Source organism: Epinephelus moara, chromosome 23 (genome assembly GCF_006386435.1).
Source record: "Epinephelus moara isolate mb chromosome 23, YSFRI_EMoa_1.0, whole genome shotgun sequence".
Taxonomy (NCBI): Eukaryota; Metazoa; Chordata; class Actinopteri; order Perciformes; family Serranidae; genus Epinephelus; species Epinephelus moara.
In genome coordinates, this window is record NC_065528.1 from 34010924 (window position 1) to 34026716 (window position 15793).

Consider the following 15793-nt stretch of genomic DNA (forward strand, 5'->3'; position numbering starts at 1 on the left):
CTTAGCTGGGCGATGTGCATGGATAGCTGCCTCCGTGAGAAGAGAACAGAAGGAAGGGAGGGGGGTATCACTGTCCGAGGGCTGCCGTAGAATGGCAACCAGGATGTCAGCCGACCAACACTCGCTACCCGCTCCCTGGTTGCGGCGATTTGCGATGCTGGCCAGCTAGGAATGAACTGGCAGCCAAGTGAAACCAAGTTTGGACCAGGTTCAAATCAAACTGAAGAATTCTGGATTTGTGATGTATCAGAGTTTGAAATGTAAATGAATAATAATTCTGTCTCACCTGTGGTGTCTCAGGTGGTGCGGGTGGCGAGGCTGTTGGGGTTGGAGCGCCCCCTGGAAGTATATTATTTCGTAGAAGGTCCAGGTGGTGAGCGGATACCTGCCGAGGCCACTGCCATCACCCTGAACCGTCTGGACCTGCAGAGAGCCGCCATCGTCCTCGGACACCGAGTCCAGAGACCACTCGCACAACGTAAGTCAAGACCTGAATCTAACCTCACCTGTGTCTCACCTGTCTCCCCTGTCTCACCTGTCTCCTACCCGTGTCTCACCTGTCCTCAGCTGTGGACACCCTGTCCGTCCCCCCAGCGGAGACTCAGAGCAGCAGCATCTGGCTGATCGTTGGCGTGGTCGTCCCCGTCCTGCTGGCCGTCTTCATCATCATCATCCTCTACTGGAAGCTGTGCGGCTCTGAGAAGCTAGAGTTCCAGCCAGATGCCATCAACACCATCCAGCAGAGGCAGAAGGTCAGAGGTCAACAGGAAGTGTTTAACTCCTTCCTGTCGTCCACACAAACAGCTGATCGTGTGTCCTCTCTCAGCTCCAGGCTCCGAGCGTCAAAGGCTTCGACTTCGCCAAACTCCACCTGGGTCAGCACAGCAAGGACGACATCATGGTCATCCAGGAGCCCGGCCAACTGCCTGCCCCCGTCAAAGAGGCCACGCCTTCTGACGGCGGAGACCTAAACACCCCCAAATCCAAAGGGTCGTCCACCAAGGTGGCACGGTCCAGCCGACGCAGGGGCAGGTCAGAAGTTTACACGTTTATCCCCACCTGCAAAAACGTACTTTTAAAAATGGCTGCAAATGTTCAAAGTTTCAAAAAGTTTTTTTTTTTCAGAAACGTTCAAAACTGAATGTCCAGAAATGTCTACAAATATTCTTAAATTTCAAAATTGTTTTTATTTTACAAAAATGCCGGCGCTTATTTGGCCTCAGACTGTGATTATTCCTTCTTGTCAGGCTCAGCCCGTCAGACGGCGACTCGTTAGGCAGCGACCAATCAAGTGGCAGAGAATCGGCAGAGGAGAGCACCCGCCCTGTGGCCACGCCCAGTGAGGGGAAACAGCACAGGAAGACGCCCAAAAATGGTCAGAGACACAGTGACATCATCAGCTGAACTGTTTGATGTGTGTGTGTGTGTGTGTGTGTGTGTGTGTGTGTGTGTCTGTGTGTCTGTGTGTGTTGCAGTGGAGCGTTAGAGTCAGTGTGTCGACAGGAAGTTTAATTTAATTAGGATTCCTTAAAACAAATCAAAGAGAGGAAGAGGAGGGAAACAAAGTTCAGGTTCATTTGTAATCAGACATCTGTTTTTTTTCTCTTTGATGCTACTGGATGAAGGGAGGAACAAGATGGGTATGTTTATGACATCACTTCCGGTCTGACACATGAAAGCTGCTCTAATCAATAACTTCCTGTCAGTGATCGATCTGAGATCAAGCAGAGACGATCGGCTGATCAGACTCAGAGCGTCGCCACAGTAACACAAACTTTGTTTCCTTTGTCACTCCATCAGGCAGCGCTCCGGATGAGCTTCTGTCCTCATCCTCCATCTTTGACCACGTTGACCGCCTCTCTCGCGGCTCCTCTGACGGCACACGTCGCCAGGCTAACAAGGTGCAGCTGATCGCCATGCAGCCGCGACCGAGCCCACCGCCGCTGCATGCCCCGCCCCATCCGAGCCCCTCGCTGACAGAGAAGGTCAGCACGGAGGTGAGAGGCTCAGGAAAATAAATAACACCCTCGCCGCCTGCCGTGACGTTTAAAACCTGTCTGACATCATCGACCCTCCTGTGTTGGTCCTGCAGGTGGCGCTGAGACATAAGTCAGAGATCGAACATCACAGGAACAAACTGCGGCAGCGCGCCAAGAGGCGGGGTCAGTGTGAGTTTCCCTCCATGGACGACATCATGGACGCTTTCGGGGATGGACCAGTGCAGAGCGAGGTGGCCCAACGTCTCTATAGCTCCGCCCACGACCACATGGACTGCATCCTGCAGGCCGACGCCCACTCACCCCCGACCCCCACCGACTCCAGGAGGAGGTCAGAATGATTCGACAGTCGTCGGCAGAATCATTTTGTTTATTTTTATTATTTACAACATTCATTCATAAACCTATTATGGTTATTTCTGTGTCCCAGAGGGAGGCGCTCTCCGCGGGGTCGGCGGACTCAGCCAGGACCTGGAAGTCTTCCTGATACAGACAGAGACCGGCTGCTCACCGATCACAGCGCCACCTACAGGAAGTACCCAGGACTCAACAACGTGGCCTACATGGTGAGTCAGCTCAGATCTGTCGTCTGCTGAGACTCAGGATGGACAGGAATCATAAACCCTCTGTAGATTCAGTCTCATCCATCAGATCAGTTTTTCTCAAACTTCAGGGACTTCCTGTTTGTCCCTAGACACACAGAGAATAGGTTTTACTCCTTATTCAGAGTAAAGTGAGGCGGATGTGAGTCAGAGTCACAAGAGTGAAAGTTTTCTCAACAACCTTCGAATTAGTTTTAATCGTGCAGTGAAATCTCATCAAACACAGGTCAGTGACCGTGAACATGTTTATAACTGTCAGGGTTCTTGACACGGAACTTCAGTATCAGATCACATGCTAGTAGTTGTCTGATTTTGTATCTACTAAAGGTGGAGTTCCTCAGGGTAGCGCTTTGGTTCCTTTTTATTCTTATTGTATATTAATGATTTTAAAGTCAGCCTGTCTTTTGATTTTATTTTGAATACATTTTTGATATCAGTGTAAACCCATACCCTACACTGTACCCTACGCCGTAGACATTCACCTCGCCAGAAATGTAACTACACGTCACAGCGACGCAGACCTCCTGTTTATTCTTGTGAAGTGAAACCATTTCCCTCAGTAGAAACGAAGCTTTGATTCACTTATAGTGTTCCCCCTACCATTATATAGGGGGAACACTACCCCCCCCCCCAACAACATCACAACAGAAGTCATTTAAGGTTACCATTCCTGTCTATACCTTGTCTGTTTATTAAACTAACTAAATACACACACACGTGCATGCACACACACACACATACTCACAGGTGAGCACACTAAAATGTGGCTCAGTCTGCATTTTCCTGACCGAACCCGACCCAAGTCCGAAACAATTAAAACAACCCCGATCCAAACCCGGCAGACTTTCTGATTTTAAGTCCAAACCCGACCCGAGCCCGACGCAGTTTGTTATCTGACAAAGTTACTGAAATGGACAGTGTGTAAATGACCATTAAAAGACTGCTGTTACGCACAGTCAAACACGGGGATGGCACAGCAGCGCAGCGCAGCACAGCACTGTACACACACTCAATTGTCACGTACATAACAAATTCCAGCACATGAATAGGCCATAGCACAACACAGCAGTATGTCAAGTGGGCTGAACCCAAGCAAAATTTTTGATTTGTTATCCGATGAGGAGCTAAAACAGGAACACTGTGGGGTTTTAGTGTGCTGTGGTGATGCAGCCTTAACCTTAATATTTGACCAAACCCTGATGTCTGTGACCATCATGTGTTTCTGCATATTATGAACAGTCCATCTTTTTTTATAGATTTATAGTTTAAAGTAAAATCAGAGGTCAGGAGGTCATCAGGAGCAGACTGTACTGAGGTAGAGGAGTAGTCTGAGACAATGTCGATGGATACAAGAGAGTGACGTCACCATAAAAACAGACATAGATTTGGAGAATAAACATACATCAGAGGACCCAGTACTGAACCCTGTGGAACACCTTTGTAATAACCATATCTGATCGGAACCACACTTAACACCTGTTCTGTATTCTCTCTTTCTTCTCTTCATCAGTCGGATCCTGACCTGCCCCCGGACCATGGCAGCCCCTCTCCTACTGATGAGGTGTTTGACTCCGCCCCAGCCCCGCCGCCCTACATGCCCCCCCAGCCCTCCATCGAGGAGGCGCGGCAGCAGATGCACTCCCTTCTGGACGACGCCTTCGCCCTGGTGTCGCCGTCCTCGCAGGGCAGCGCCGGGGTGAGCGGGGTAAGCCCTGCTCTGCCAAGCCCCTCCTCCCAGCCCCGCCCCCCGGGCAGGCAGTGGGGCTCTTACCCAGCTGCCCCCTCTCACAGCCCCTTCTCTGCAGTGAGTCAGTCGTCCTGCAGCTGAGGACATTTTCAGTCCTTCAGGAGTCCATGTTCAGTTTTCATTTTCTTCTTCTCTCCCTCTTTCTGCAGAGGTATGCAGAGCTGGGGATGTCTCCCACGTCAGTCCAGGGTCTGCTGCAGAGGTCAGTGTCGGTACACCTAAAACCAGGTCCAGGTCTGTCATCTGGACCAGAACCAGTACTGACTCTCTGTGTTCTATTCAGGCAGGGCCTAAACTCAGGAGGGTATGTTTCTACTGGAGACCAGCTGCAGGAGTCGGTGTACTCCAGCAGGGGGCAGTACGAGGACCCCCCCTCCTCGTCCAGACCACGACCTGTAGGGGGCAGCACAGGTACAGTCATCTGCGTGCACTAAGAACTTTCACTGCTGTGTTTGACATGATTCCACATGTATGAGATCAGTAGTGTGTGTTGTCCATCTGCCTCCTGAAACTCAGCAGCACTCTGTCCTCCAGAGTGGACGTTAATTTGTTGTATCTGTTACATCTGTTGACCTGCAGGCGCACAGCTCCACCACCTTACTCAGGTGGGTTTGTCCAGTCAGATTGGGGCGTACCCTGGGGTGGGTCGCAGCATGTCTGGTCCCACTGGCTCCAGCTGGAACCAGCAGCACTCAGACCAAGACTTGTCCAGACCAGGAGCCAGCAGAGAGAGTGTGAGTCCACTGTGGGGAGTAGTAAAATCAGACCAGTTTGTACAGGACTGGTTGATTTATAAGTTTCTTTCACATTGTTAAATCACACCGAGGCTGCTGGTTGTTAATCAATTTCTTTGCTATATCTTTTATCAGATTCATTTTCTGGTCTCACTCTTTGTCCCTGTCTTCCCTCTCCCTACAGGTGCTGTCGTTTCCTGAGTTCTCCTCTTCCTCTGTTTTCCAGATGCCCAGCTCCTCGTTGCGGGACCCGTCAGCCCCACCACTCCTCCTGACCTCACCCACTCCAGAGTACCCGCCAGAGGACGCCTCACCGTCCGCCCACACCTCCGCCTCCCTTATAAAGGCTATCAGGGAGGAACTGCGACGTCTAGCCCAGAAACAAGCTGCAGTGACCAGCTACCCTTAGACTGGTCTGGGCCTGTTTGGATCAGGACTCAACTGGTTTCAGCCCGTAGAGACTGGATTACAACCACAAAACTAACTGATCCACACTCTGGACTCTCTTGAGCTAATCTATGTCTGTGCCGCTAAATCCAAAATGACACTGGACCACTATCCACGTCTGAAAAAAGACTGTGTGTCCTGACTGAAAGACCTCCGGTACTTTACAGGGTCCCGTCCGTCTGTACGTCATCCTTCAGCTCAGTGTTTCATTACATGGAGTTTGACTCTTCACATTTCCATTGAAGTGCTTCCTGGCGTGGATCATTTGATGATCATCCCTTCTTAACTTCTGGAGTGGATCTCCCCAGAATGATGTCCACCTGAACTTCTGGCGTGGATCATTCCTGTTGATCATCTGGAGTGGATTGTCTTGGAACATTGTCCCACATGGACTTCTGGAATGGATTGCCCTTCCACAGTGGATTGTCCCCTCTGGAGTTCTGGAATGAATCCTCATTCCCTGACTGGAGACTGGAGTGGAACATCTTTTCTGACCTTCTGGAGGGAATGATCCCTCTTGGAATCAGTTTAAGATTGTCCTTCCTGGACTTTTGAAGCAGATCATTCCTCTGGAGTGGATACTCCCTCCTGACGTTATGGGGAATTTCATCCATCCTGGAGATTTGGAGCACATCATCCTTCCTGAAGTGGCAATTTATTCCTAAAAAATCTGGAGTGGATCATCTCTCCTTACATTCTGGAATGAATGATCATTCCCTGAGTTCTGTTGTGAATGGTCCCACTTGACCCTCTGGAGAGGATCATCCCAGAATATTGTCCCACCTGGACTTCTAGAGTGGACTGTCCTTCCAGAGAAGACCATCCCTCCTGGAGTTCTGCAGTGGATGCTCCCGACTGACCCTCTGAGGTGGATTGTCCCTCCTGAACCTCTGGAATGGACCCTTATTCCATGATTGTCTTGAGTGGAGCGTCCTTCCTGACCCTCTTGGAGTGAATGGTCCCTCCTGATGTTATGGAGCATTCATAATGGAGTTTTGGAGCACTTCATCACTCCTGGCCCTCTGGAGCAGCAATCTATTACTGAAAATCTGGGGTAGATCATCTCTCTTAACCTTCCAGAATGAATGACCCTTCCTTGAGTTCTGGAGCGAATGGTCACCTCTGACAGTCTGGAGCAAATCATCCCAGAAGTTGTCCCTTCTGACCTTCTGGGGTGGATCATTGACAGTCCAGGTAGATCGTCCTTCCAGACTTTCTTGAGTAGATGGTTGCTGCTAACCTTTCAAGTGGATGATCAATCTCAACCTTCTGGAGGGGATGGTATCTCTTGAAAGTCAGTTTAAGAATGTCTTTCCTGGACTTTTGGAACAGATCATCCCTTCTGGCCCTCTGGAGTGGATCATCTCCCCTTACCTCCCAGAATGAATGATCCTTCTTTGAGTTCTAGTGCGAATAGTCCCTCCTGACCGTCTGGAGCAGATCGCACCAGAAGATCGTCCCTCCTTGACTTCTGGAGTAAATGGTCCCTTCTGACCTTCTGGGGCGGATCATCCTACCTGGAGTTCTGGAGTTGATGAACTTATGGAGTGGATTGTTCCTTTTGAACTCCTGAAGCGACTCTTCTCTTCTGCCAGTCTGGATGAATTGTCCTTCTAGACCTTCTGGAGTGGGTGGTCCCTCCTGTCCTTCTAGAATCAGTTGTCCCTCCTGAAGTTCTGAAGTGGATTGTCCCTCTGGACCTTCTGTGGTGCTAACCGTCAGCCTCATACCATCTCCTCATTGACCACTTATTGCCTTCCACGCTCCCATCAGCCACGGAGATCAGGTCTCCGCTCATAAACCATATCAATGAAGTCTTTGCACTGTTGACAGCTGGAGGTGGCGTACCTTTCCTACGACAAAGGGACGCAAAACAGGAAAAAAAATATATAAATATCTATAAGAATGAATATAAATATCTGTAAAGAGATAGAATCCCAATGAGCACAATATTAATGTCAGAGTTATTATTGGAGTATTGAGATGTTACTTATTTTTTATTGCTTATATATGAAAGTATACTTTAAATATTTTTATTTTGATCAAAAAAGACCAAACTACTGTTCTATGGTTGTATTCCTCTTGTGTTTGAGCTCGCTGTAGATTTTGAGCCAGCGCTTGTTTCTCTGTGGAGACGTTGCTTAGCGTAGCTGCTCGCTTGTGTGTTCATGTATCGGTGGCAACAAAAAAAAACTTAGCGCTCATGCATCGCTTTGATATCAAGTTCGTTCATTGCTGATATGTTGCATCCATCAGTTTGTGGGCAGAACGCTATAGAGGAGGTAAAATATATTAATAATGGTGCAGAGACGGGAAACCAGCCGTTCATCACAACCAGGGACGAAAGCTAAAATCTACACATCAGCTCCCCCTAGAGGCTGCCGTGTTTATCACGCACAAAAAAAATAAATGGGACCCAGGATGGAGCCCTGGGGTGCACCGCAGCACAGAGCTGCAGATGACATATTACTAATACAACAGTGACCGCCTCATTAGTGTCCCTCAGGCCATTATGTCCATTACACCTCAGAAAACAACTCCATTCTTAGCATTCCTTATTAGCAGTGAGGTGAAGCCAAAACTCAAGTGCCAAAATGTGCAGTTCCTCCAATGTCCACTAGAGGCTGTCTCCCAGAGGAAATCAGTCCCCACAGACCTCCATGTTAACATGCAGAAATAAACATGTTTACAGCCTGTTTGGTCTCTGTAGATCATTTCAACATTCAGGACTTTCAGGAAAACGTTTATAGAACTCTATTTCTACTGTTTACATCTTATTCAGGCTTAAAGTTATACATAATTATGGGGGTGGGGCCTCTTTGAGTGACAGGCTGTCTGCTGATATTGTCTTCGGCTTCTCTGTCAGATCCACCCTCTCGTCCAAATATGGTCACTTCTGGCTTCAAAAAACCAAGATGGCGACGGCTGAAACACAAAACTCCAGGCTGTAAAATGGGAGTCCATGAACCAATGAGAGACATCACAGTGGTTACGTCCATTATTTATAGTCTGTGGTCTGGTCCTCCTCCCCTTTGGACAAATGACCATCAGGCTGAGACGAGCCGGGCCAGTCACAACTGTTTATCTAATACTGGGTGTTAGAGACGGAGACCGTAAAGAAAAGTGCCATTGAGGCATTCTGAAATTCAAAAAAGGAAAAAAACAAAATGGCTGCAGCTGATGTGAAGCTGCTGTGGCGTAGGGTCGGGCGGAGTCACGGTATACTGGTACACCAGGATATTTAAAAGTACTAACAGTATGATTTCCAAAAATACAGACACTTATCTCTCTGTTTAACTCAGACAGACGAGCTGTGATGAGGATGTTTTGTATGTAGTTCACAGCACGTGCTGCCAGAGGTCAGGCGGTACCGGTGGAGCAGGCAGATCAGCTGATCATCATGGTGACTGTGAGAGGTGGGGATAACGTTACAGGACTGTAAACAACTGACAGCAGAAAGAGACTGTGGGGAGAAACAACTCGGTAAATGAGGGATTTATTTTGACCAAACAGGAGTCTGTGATTGTTGGAACGGTGGAAAGACTGAGCCAGTTTGAGCTATCGTCTGTCTCAGTTTGGTGACAGAGAGAAATTTAAATTAAGAGGATGTACAGTTGTATCTTTATCTTTAATAAGGACAATAGGTGTCAGAATATTACCTTTATTAACATGTTGTGAGTTTATATTTCTTACTACACTGGAGAGCTCCTGCACACAGACACTGTCATGTACCCTAAACAATGGGGTGGGGGATAAAATTGATATGTCGTTGTGTCATAATACTTTGTGTGGCAATATTGTATTGATACAGAGATGCCAAGTATCATTTTTTTTATTATATAAATTATTAATATTGCAAATATGAAAGTAGATGTTGACAGAGTTTCCTGTTGGGGAAAAAATTTGTGCTTGAAAAAAGAGTAATAAGTCACAATATCATCGCAATACTCGACATATCACAAAACATTTAAAATCGCAATAAAATTGTATTGTGACTTAAATGTTGTGATAATAACATATCGTGGGGCCTCTGGTGTTTCCCACCCTACTGTATGCCCCACTAAAATAAAACAGATACCACCTCACCTCGAGCGTCAGTGCGGTCGACCTTCACTGAAAGACAAACAATCGACTGCACTGAACAAAGACGTGTTTGCCGAACTCACGATAGGATCTATCAGAGTTTAATATCAGAGCTCGTCCCTGTGAGCTGTTGTCTGTTTACATCCGCCTGTCGCTCAGATGTTGTTGTTTTTCCAGCAAGTCCCGCCCTAATGTGCTGTGATTGGCTGGTCCTGCCGTGCTGTGCGGTGATTGGTGCAGACCTGGTCACTGGTCGCTCAGTGCTTTGTCACATGTTGGTAACATCTGTTGGAGATCAGAATGATCGGTTGATGCAATAGTCTCTGTGGCTGAATCTGAACGTCACTTCGGTTATACTTCAGTGATACGTATATCGACATGTTTACCATCGTCTCGTCATGTTCGTGAGATGAAATCCTGCTGCTCGTCCTGTCGTTATCCTGTCAGCCCAGTGTTTTTCTCTGAGGTCCGTAGTGGTGTTGATGTCAGTATCAAACGGTGAGCACGTTTTCTGAAAGCTTACAGATTCGGAAGAAACGTAGCAGAACCACCAGTGATCATGGAGGCAGTGTAGAGTTGTTCAGGTGAGATATGACCAAATGAGACGACAAAGACATTTTAAATAACAGCGGACGAATTGGTGACATATTGAAAAGAATTCTGCGTCCTCATGTCAGGATGTATTTAATGACCTCACAGTCCACCGCCATCTACAACACTTCGTCTATTTTAAGGTCAAATATTACAACCTCCTCCACCGTCGCCTCGTTTGTTCTTATCTGAAACATTTGACTCTGCCCTCTGGTGCCATCTATTGGCTGTGTGTATGACATCATAAAGGACACATGGAAGATCTGTTGGTACATAAAGGGAGAATAAACGAGCCTTGAGGATGAGGTTGGTTCAGCCTTCACCCTGATGTGCTTGTTGCTGTCACGACCTAGGATCCGGGTTCTGAATGAACATGAATGGGCGGTTTCCTGTCTCTGCTGGTTTCTCTGTGATCTGGTTTAGGTGTGAGAGGATGTGTTCGTCTCTGCTTTCTGCTGCTCTTCAGCATGTTTGACTCAGTTTGAAGCTTTAGCTACTCGTGATGTTCCAGTTAATGTTAGCATGCTGCTAAAGATGTTATAACAGTGAAGAGTTGTTCCACATCGAGTTCAGAGTCAGCGAAGAGTGATTCATGTCACAGTGCCATAAATCCATCCACCATCCCAGAGAAAAAAAACCCATCATGAAACATCCTGTTTTTTGTTTTGCGTTTGCTGAAGATATATTTTAATGGAAAAGAAGATGGTGACAGTGACAGTGTGCATTGATGAATAGAAAGCATTATGAATATATAGAAAATATTTTATCTGTGATTGCTCAAAGATCTGCCCGGCGACAGCCCCAACACATCCTTCACAGAACTCTTCACCGGCTGGAGACTTTATGACTGGACCTAGCACCTGTCAGTCAAGCTGTAACGACTTGGCCTCGCCTACAGGATCACATGGTGCTAACGACTTGAGGTGTGTCCGAAACTCGTCACACGCCAAACACAAACACGAACTCCTGCAGCGTGGCGGCATCCTGATTCAGACTCTGCAGCTTCACTAACTTCTCCTGAATGTTTCCTTCAGTGTTTTCTAGACTTTGTGTCTTTTCTAGATCCTCAGTGAGAATCCAGCAGACGACCCGGCGACCTGCCGACGCTCGCTCATGACAAAACTATGACTCAGAGTGGGGTCACTCACCTGGGCTCTCATTTATAAACATTAACGAGGCCTGAAAGATGCGTACGCCACTTAACACGTTAAAGTTGTGATGTCTATAAACAGACCTGGCGGGACAAACTTTGACCCGTGCTAACCAACAGTTTGGAGACAGGAAGTTGGCGACGCAGACGGTGAGGTGGAGCCTGATTGTAGAAACTGGTGAATATTTTTAGGTGCACGCTATTTTTGGCTTCTGTCCGTAGGTACATTTTCAGTCTGGATCTTACGTATCGTTTTATAAATGAGACGTCCTTTGATCCTCAGCACACCTTGGATCTTATAGTTTGTTTGCACACTGTACTAACTCATGCAAACAACACGCTGACATGTGCAGACAGACGGTAACTTGTCTGCACCTGTGACCTGAACTGGTGTGAATGATGTAGAAACACACGTCATAACTTCCTGTCACAGCAGACCGAAACTCGTTCCCAGACAATAAACACACAGCTTCATTTTTTTAAAGATATTTTTTGGGCATTTTTAAGCCTTTAATTGATAGGACAGACAGGTGTGAAGGGGGAGAGAAGGGGGGAGTGACATGCAGCAAGGGGCCACAGGCTGGATTCGAACCCGGGCCGCTGCGGCAACAGCCTTGTACATGGGGCGCCTGCTCTACCACCAAGCCACCGACGCCCCACAGCTTCATTTTTAACCTTCGTTGTTCAGGTTTCCCGAAATAGCTGATCTGATGTGGATCAGCTGATCTGATCCACATCAGATCAGCTGATCCACATCAGATCAGCTGATCCAGCAGGACTCACTGTTCACCTGCATCTGAGTTCAAACACCTTTTGAAGGTGTTTGAACTGATCAGCAGTCCAGTTCTCAGATCTCATCAGACGCTTTGAGTCGTTAGTTGTGTCATGAACGAACTTCCGTACAGTCGAACCACATTCCTGTTGTTCCTCTCTGGACCCTGATCCATCAGACTGCTTCACTGAGCTTAGACCAGGTGAGGTCACATCACTCCAGGTGTGATTCAGCTGTGACCCAGGAGTGACTCAGTGCAGCAGCCTGATGGAAACAGGTCGGAGGAGAAGTAGTTTTCAAGGTCACATCAGTGAGCTGGACACACTGCCAGCAGCCTCACCTGTTCGCCAGGCGCCAGGTGAGTCGTCAGCTGATCTGACTGTGTCACATGACAGGACTGTGTCACATGACAGAGCTGCATCCTGTGGTGTTTCAGTCTGACAGGTGTGTTAACAAACATTAAACAGATGTGTTCAAACGTCACGCTGTTGCTGCTCGTCTTTATGCTCAAAGTTCAAACTCAGATTCATCTGTTAGATATTTAATGATCATAAATCTGCTGTGTTCAATTAAATAGTTTATATTTTTCCTTCAAAAATCAAAGAGACCAAACAAGGTTCTGCTTTTATCTGGAAAAAAAACATGATAAGATAAAACATGAAAAAAGGTTCATATTCAGGACGTTGACAGCTTTTTGTCTAAATTACATTTTGTTTCAGGCCCTCGTGTCAAATATTTTTATATTAAAAAGTCCCAAAATTTCAAGGTGTAAGTCACAATATTGAGAATAGTTGCAAAATATATTGGAATATTTTGGAATAATTTAATATTTGAACAGGAAAGCTGAAATACTTTGAGAACAAAAGTCATACTTTATTTAGGAAAAAAAGGTTTTATAAAAAAAAAAAAAACTAATTTATTCATTAGATTAGATAGAACTTTATTAATCCCTTGGGAAGACTCCCTCAGGGAACTTAAGATTCCAGCAGCATTGGATAGCAGCACACAGGGTAAAGAGCTCATAGGGTATCAAAACTTTAAAAAAAAGTAAGTAATATCGTATAGTAATAATCGGCACCTTTGAAGACGCTCAGGATCACCTCACAGGTGAATAAAGTCACGAGATGACAAAAAATGAAATAAATAGTATTTGTAATATTTCCACAGTAAAACTTTATTATTTCAAACTATATTGTTTCGACTTTATTTTCTAAATTTCAGATTTTAACGTTATGATGATGTCACAACTGTTCATTGGTCGATATCAGTAAAACTGAATCATCAAACAGGAGGTAATTTTGACCCAACAGGCCTCTGTACTGAATGTCCAGGTACAAACATCTTCCTCCTCCTCCTCCTTTTTTTCTTTCAAAACTTTATTTAACACACAGGAAGTTGAGAGAATGCAAAACATTACACATATATGTCATATATCACATATGCCAGGGGGGATAAGAGTTTACAAGAAAATATTAAAATTATCACAAATATTAATGATTGTCTTTTGATTAAGGGAAAATTTAATGGAGTCGATGTACTGCTTGACCTCACTGTAGAAAGGTTTTCTATGTGTAAACTTACATGTGTGAATGTGAAATCTTGATGATGAGATTAATAACAAATGTTTCATTGGGTTTTGCCGCATTTCTGTTTTTTCAGTCAAAGAGTCCAAACAGCTTCAATTCTTTTTCAATATTGTCAGCAATAAAATTACAAACATCACTCCAGAGGCTTTTGACAGTGGGGCAGTGCCAAAATAAATGAGTAACAGTTTCAATATTTACAGAACAGAAAGTGCATTTCACATGGATTTAACAATGTGATCATTAGATAGATAAAATCTATGAATTATTTTAAAAGAAATTCCTCTAACTTTGTTGGTCAACAAGTATCGCTGGGAAGGAGCCAGACCTTTTTCCACCATGTATTTATTCCAGTGTGAGACCGCATACGGAACTGACAGGAATCTAATCAATTTATTGTTTTTACCATGGGCACAGGACAGACAGATTCTACCAGTTGGAGTGTCAGTCAAGGATAACAGGGATAGTTGTTGGGTTTACACTCGTGGTTGAGATATAAACAACATGCAAACACCAGAAGACTTTTGCAAAGTCTCCAGGTGACACAGGAACATTGTATTCTGCTAGAAACTCATTACAAGAGTAGAGAAGACGTCCCTGTTAAATAACTGAGCTGCATACACAATGTTATTATTAAACCAGTGTTCAATAAAAACAGTATGTTCCATAGATAATATTTATGGGCTCCTCCCCCTCCCCTCTTCCTCCCCCTCCCCTCTTCCTCCCCCTCCTCCTCCTCCCGCCCGTTTCCCGGTGACGCTGACGTCACAGTTGCTTCCTGATTCACCTGGGCAGGTCAACAACAGGTAGAATACTGGAATAACCTGTAGATGAAGTGATGTGTGTGTGAACAGAATGATCAGAGACACAGAGGACAGACAGGTGGACACAGAGGACAGACAGCACTGTGAGTACCTTTATTCTTGAAAACAGAAACACTTTAACGCGCAGGTGAGCTCACCTGAGCGTCCGTCGACGTCCTGCAGGTAAACTGAGGCTAACATGAAGCTGATGTCAGTGTGAGTGTTCTGACACCTGTCCGCAGGTGCTGCTGTGATACGTCACACTTTATGACTCATATTAAACTTTAACACTCCGTGTTTCTCCTCAGAGAACCCGGAGGAGCCGTCCCGCCAAACTCCGTTTAAAATCCGGCGGTTTAAAGATTTCTTCCTAAAACTCGCTGTGAACTGAACAAACATGATAAAAACAGGTGAAGAACTATTTACAGTGTGTTTCTGTGAGATTCGGCTCGGACATGGTTGACCTTTGACACCTGTGTTTACTCTACATCCGGTTTAGTGAGCCGGTTAAATCGGAAGCAGCAGGTTAACAAACAGAGCAGACCTGCAGGAATCATCAGAGATCTTTGGTCTGTTGGAGAGTTTGTTTCTACTTTCAAATCAGGGAAGTCACAGAGGTTTAAAACTCAAATGTTTCTGACAAAGGACAAAATTAAATTAACGTTTGCGTCCAGGAAACAACCTGCAGGAACCACACTGATTACTCACAATTACTCAGTGTTTATATGAATATAACATGTGTTTTAATAATAATAATGATCATAATCAAACAGGAGGAGGTGGAACAATGAGACGTTTTCAGACATCAGAGGGGTATTCCAGGTAGGAGGTTCAACAAACTCTGAGTCTAACCCTGAACTCTGAGTTGATTTACCCTGAGATGGGAAACTCTGAGTTACCGGTTCCAGAACAGCTGATTTGAGTTAGTTCAGTCAACTCTGATACCCCGTTTACACGTAGGAAAAACGCACATATTTTCATGCGGTTTGGCCTCTTGTTTACACGCAAACGGAGTTTTTTTCACGGAAAACGATCATTTGTAAAAACTCCGGCCAAAGTGGAGATTTCTGAAAACGCAGTTTATGTGTTGCCGTCTAAACTGGGTGAAACGGGGTTTTGAAACGTCACAGCATGCGCCAGCAAATGCTTGACGTCATGTGAGCGACCTATGTTTACACTTTGTTTGGCTACTGATCATGGATGCTGTTAAGGTGGTACTCATTTTTACGTTTGTGCAAACGCTTTGTTACGGCCTTTTTCCACCAGATGCGTGTCGGTTGCGTC

General features: G+C 45.8%; 2 protein-coding genes across 3 annotated transcripts in view; both read left to right on the forward strand.

Annotated features, from left to right (window-relative positions):
• si:dkeyp-27e10.3 (UPF0606 protein KIAA1549) overlaps positions 1–12597 on the forward strand; it is a 23051-nt gene extending 10454 nt beyond the window's left edge. Inside the window, exons 8-20 of the mRNA XM_050036883.1 lie at positions 301–478; positions 568–752; positions 827–1032; positions 1248–1375; positions 1626–1640; positions 1801–1997; positions 2093–2328; positions 2428–2563; positions 4110–4403; positions 4496–4548; positions 4630–4757; positions 4926–5080; positions 5265–12597. Coding sequence (XP_049892840.1) covers positions 301–478; positions 568–752; positions 827–1032; positions 1248–1375; positions 1626–1640; positions 1801–1997; positions 2093–2328; positions 2428–2563; positions 4110–4403; positions 4496–4548; positions 4630–4757; positions 4926–5080; positions 5265–5489 — 2136 coding nt within the window. The 3' untranslated portion in view covers positions 5490–12597. The remainder of the gene's footprint in view (positions 1–300; positions 479–567; positions 753–826; positions 1033–1247; positions 1376–1625; positions 1641–1800; positions 1998–2092; positions 2329–2427; positions 2564–4109; positions 4404–4495; positions 4549–4629; positions 4758–4925; positions 5081–5264) is intronic.
• A 1861-nt stretch (positions 12598–14458) lies between these two features.
• The window catches only part of svopl (SVOP-like), a 19044-nt gene continuing 17709 nt past the window's right edge, over positions 14459–15793 (forward strand). For both annotated transcript variants that reach the window (XM_050036793.1, XM_050036794.1), the window contains exon 1: positions 14459–14613. The gene's annotated coding sequence lies outside the window, so the exon portion shown is untranslated. The remainder of the gene's footprint in view (positions 14614–15793) is intronic.